Source organism: Lipotes vexillifer, unplaced genomic scaffold, assembly GCF_000442215.2.
Source record: "Lipotes vexillifer unplaced genomic scaffold, Lipotes_vexillifer_v1.1 scaffold371, whole genome shotgun sequence".
NCBI lineage: Eukaryota > Metazoa > Chordata > Mammalia > Artiodactyla > Lipotidae > Lipotes > Lipotes vexillifer.
The window spans coordinates 2,947,184-2,947,645 of record NW_006786304.1 but is presented as its reverse complement, the minus strand read 5'-3'; the positions used below and the strand labels follow the sequence as shown (position 1 = coordinate 2,947,645).

The 462-nt window shown below is 56.9% G+C and overlaps 1 protein-coding gene across 1 annotated transcript in view; it reads right to left on the bottom strand.

Moving 5' to 3' along the window:
* The window catches only part of XRCC1 (X-ray repair cross complementing 1), a 23,402-nt gene that overhangs the window by 5,433 nt on the left and 17,507 nt on the right, over positions 1-462 (bottom strand). Inside the window, exon 5 of the mRNA XM_007458576.1 lies at positions 72-146. Coding sequence (XP_007458638.1) covers positions 72-146 — 75 coding nt within the window. The remainder of the gene's footprint in view (positions 1-71; positions 147-462) is intronic.

Genomic DNA, 462 nt, shown 5'->3' with positions numbered 1-462 from the left:
GGGGGGGGGGTGGGGTGGTGGTGTGTGAAGAGGTGGGGAGAAGGCTCTGGGCGGTGGCAGGTAGAGCTTACCTGGGATGAGGCCTCGGCCTCCTCTTTGTCTGGGGGGCTGTGAAACCTTACAAAACTCAGGCCATAGGGGGCATCCTGGGAGAGGAGGGGTGGGAATCAGGGAGTGTGGCCAAGGACTAAGGCTTGGCCCCAATCCCTTTTATTTACAGAAACCCCTTTCTGGCTCCTTCCCTCCTATGGACACACCCGCATGATAATGACAAGGATGATAACAGCAAGCTGTCACTGAGCCCTAACTTGGGGTCAGGCTCGGTGCAAAGGCCTTTATGTGCACCAGCTCCTTAAGCCTCAGAGCAATTGGCAAAGGCTGCTGGGTGTCTAAGCAAATCCACTCTGTGTGCCAATCTCCTGCCTGCGGAATGGGAGCGGGGGCTGGGTATCACTTCTGGAA